Source organism: Orycteropus afer, unplaced genomic scaffold (genome assembly GCF_000298275.1).
Source record: "Orycteropus afer afer isolate SDZICR_OR568_19922 unplaced genomic scaffold, OryAfe1.0 scaffold00949, whole genome shotgun sequence".
Classification (NCBI taxonomy): domain Eukaryota; kingdom Metazoa; phylum Chordata; class Mammalia; order Tubulidentata; family Orycteropodidae; genus Orycteropus; species Orycteropus afer.
Window position 1 is genome coordinate 98,355 of NW_006922536.1, and position 3,000 is coordinate 101,354.

Here is a 3,000-nt window from a genome sequence, read left to right on the forward strand (position 1 = left end):
AACTTACTTCTGATAAACTCACTGGGCAAGGCCACATGATCTCTTAAGTGTGTGTGGCTCTGCAGTTTTCAAGACCTTGAGGTCAGGATACTTTGCTCCAGCCCTGCCTAAGGCACTACATCACCATTTTCCTCTAGTGTCCTACTACCCACCCCTTCCCACATCCCCTTCCAGGAATCCTGAAGAATACTAAGCCAGAGTCTTAGTATTATAGCATCGTCCTTCTCTGCCTGTCTGCACTGCCCCTAGCCTGCCTCACTGTACAAAATGCCTTTCATGAACTTAGGATAGAGGATGGTCTCAGGCTCCCTTAACCCTACCCCTCCCTTGTTAATAATTATACCATGAAACAGGTGTAAATCAGGAAGTATGGTTACCCCTATAGTTGGAAATTCCTATGGCATGGGAAAGTGGGGGTTAAAAATTAGACTTGGAAACCTATTTTTGTATCTCACTCCAGAATCCCAAAGGCTTCAATCTATTACTATCATTGCTGTTAAATTATATTTAATACAAGTATGTACTGCAAGTTCTTCTTGGAGGAGTAGAATCTACAAAAAAATACAGAAGTCAACATTTCTATCTCTCAAACTGGTCTTATGGGTCGGTAGAACCCATGAAGGTGATGAAATCTGAGGTATGCTGGAAAAATTCCTGGCCCCCAAACTTCTCTACAGGGTCTGTCTTGGTGACAAAAATCCCAACTTTAGATCCAAGTATCAGGAAAGCAGAAGAGAGAACTGGAGAACAGGGGTACATGTTTAGTGCTTACTGTGTGCCATTTTCTTTACTGAAGTGACTTTATTGAATCCTCTTAACAATCCAGTACTGTAGATATTTTTACCTTCAATGACAGGTATGGAAACTGAGGCTCATAAAATTGTTGTACTTTGCCCAAAGTAACCCAGCCAGGAAGTGGCAGAGGCAAGACATAAACCTACCCACATCTGTCTGATGTCAGACCCTCATGGTCTTTACTATTCCAAGGTGGCTCACAACTGAACATCTCCACAGAGATGATAATGGGCATTCCAGGGGTATGTTCTCAATATCTCAAAAACCCTGGGTAGGGTTGACTGCTCAGGCTAATCTCAGCAAAGTCAACATTTTCCATATGATCAGTCAGTCATGGCAGGTGGTGGCAGAGTATAGCATTCATGCTATGTGCTTGCCAATATTTGATGAATCGTGTTCCCTTGCTCTTGGCTGGAATCATATCCACTTGTTAACACTGGTTATCTCATATTGATCTAAAGGTCTTATTGGCTTGACTGTTTACTGATACCATGAAAAAGGTACCTTAAACGTGAAACAAACAAAAAAATCCAAACAGTTGCCATGGAGTCATTTCTGACTCATGATGATCCCATGTGTATCAGAGTAGAACTGTGACTTAGGGTGATCTTAAAATATTTGCAACTGGGATACTTGTGAGGGTGAAAGGAAGTGCTATTAACAGTTATACCCAAATAACAGGTGTAAGCCAGGAAGTATGGTCCTCACTGGATGAAGTTGGGGCATGTAAATTGACCCAGAATTGGGAGAGGGGTTGAAAAAATTTCCATCCACTTTTCTCTTAGTTTACCCTACTTTGGTCCGGAAAGTCTTAGGAGATATTTAACAAACACTGGCCTAAGGAAGCATGGAAAGACAGTAAACAAATTGCACTGCAATTCCTTGTTTAATTTTGGGAACTGTTAGGAAGGACACATACAAGGGGCTTGAGAACATATAAAAGGGGACTTGATCTAGTCTTGAAGAAGAGGCATAACTAAACTGAAATTAAAAGGATGAGTAGACATTAGCAACAATATCATCATCCATATGTGTATAAAGGTAAAAAGGCATCAAAAAACTCAAGGTGCAATAAGTGTCACACTTTTGTCCGTATCAAACAAAATTCCAGGTCGAGACCCCACCTGCCTCGATTGGTTGGAAGTTGATTATCAGGCCTAAGGGGTAAACGTCTGGATTTCTCACTAGGGCCATATACTATTATACGGATCTGTAGCTGCTATTGGTCCTCACGGGGACCACTGCAGAGCACTGGCTCCTCCCCTACCCCTCATCCCCCACCCCTAGTCTAAAGAAGAGAACTCCACTCGCTCTGCAAGGTCCACTCAAGGGAGCCCTTCGCTAAGTGTGGGATCTTTATCGGCACCACATAGCCACTTCCCTTAGAGGTCCTGTCCATGTTTTCCTGCTTGGCTTTTGCTGTATTTAATATGATAGATTTAAACTAATTTCTAATTCCCATGAGCTACTTGAACTATACTATAAAAGAAATTATATCAATTTAAAAGGAAATTAAGATTTTACTTTTTAAAAAATCAGGATTTTTCACTTTTGGAAACTATGTGAAACACAGTTTTCTCATTTCCCCACTTCCACCATGAATTTTTAAAATATTTTCCAGATATAGAAGTTACTCACTTAGTTCTTTATCCTCCACTCATAAATTTTTGTTAAAATTTTTACTAATCTTTTCAGATTAGTAAATGACCACAAAAGCACAATCAGTATACAATAATAAATAAAAGAGGCACACATTCCCTAATAAACCTCTGAGATAAGATCTATGCAGACATTACTACTCACTTTGCTTCGTTCTAAACGGCTGAGAAAATTCAAGTCTGTTGACTCTGATATCCCACCATGTAGGACCAGAATTTCACTATCAACTATTGCACCAATTGGAAGCCAGGCATACACTTCTTCTAAGACTTTCAAGATTTTTCTTCCATGTTCCTGTAAATAAAGAGCTAGAGTAAATTTTATTTTCCTGATAGGTTCAGTTTTATTGAATAGTCACAATGTATGGACAAAAATCAACTGTTCTCATGCCACTCTAAGGAAGCTAGCATGGAGTCACTGACCAATTAAAACCTTTTTTTTTTATTATAATTTATTTGTTTTTATTTGGGTGAAGATTTACAGAGCAAATTCACTTTCCATACAGCAGTTCACATATACTTTGTCTCATGTCATTGACCACAGTTT

The 3,000-nt window shown here is 39.5% G+C and overlaps 1 protein-coding gene across 1 annotated transcript in view; it reads right to left on the reverse strand.

The window, feature by feature from the left end:
- PPEF1 (protein phosphatase with EF-hand domain 1) overlaps positions 1-3,000 on the reverse strand; it is a 165,496-nt gene that overhangs the window by 34,550 nt on the left and 127,946 nt on the right. The window contains exon 6 of the mRNA XM_007958383.1: positions 2,599-2,748. Coding sequence (XP_007956574.1) covers positions 2,599-2,748 — 150 coding nt within the window. The remainder of the gene's footprint in view (positions 1-2,598; positions 2,749-3,000) is intronic.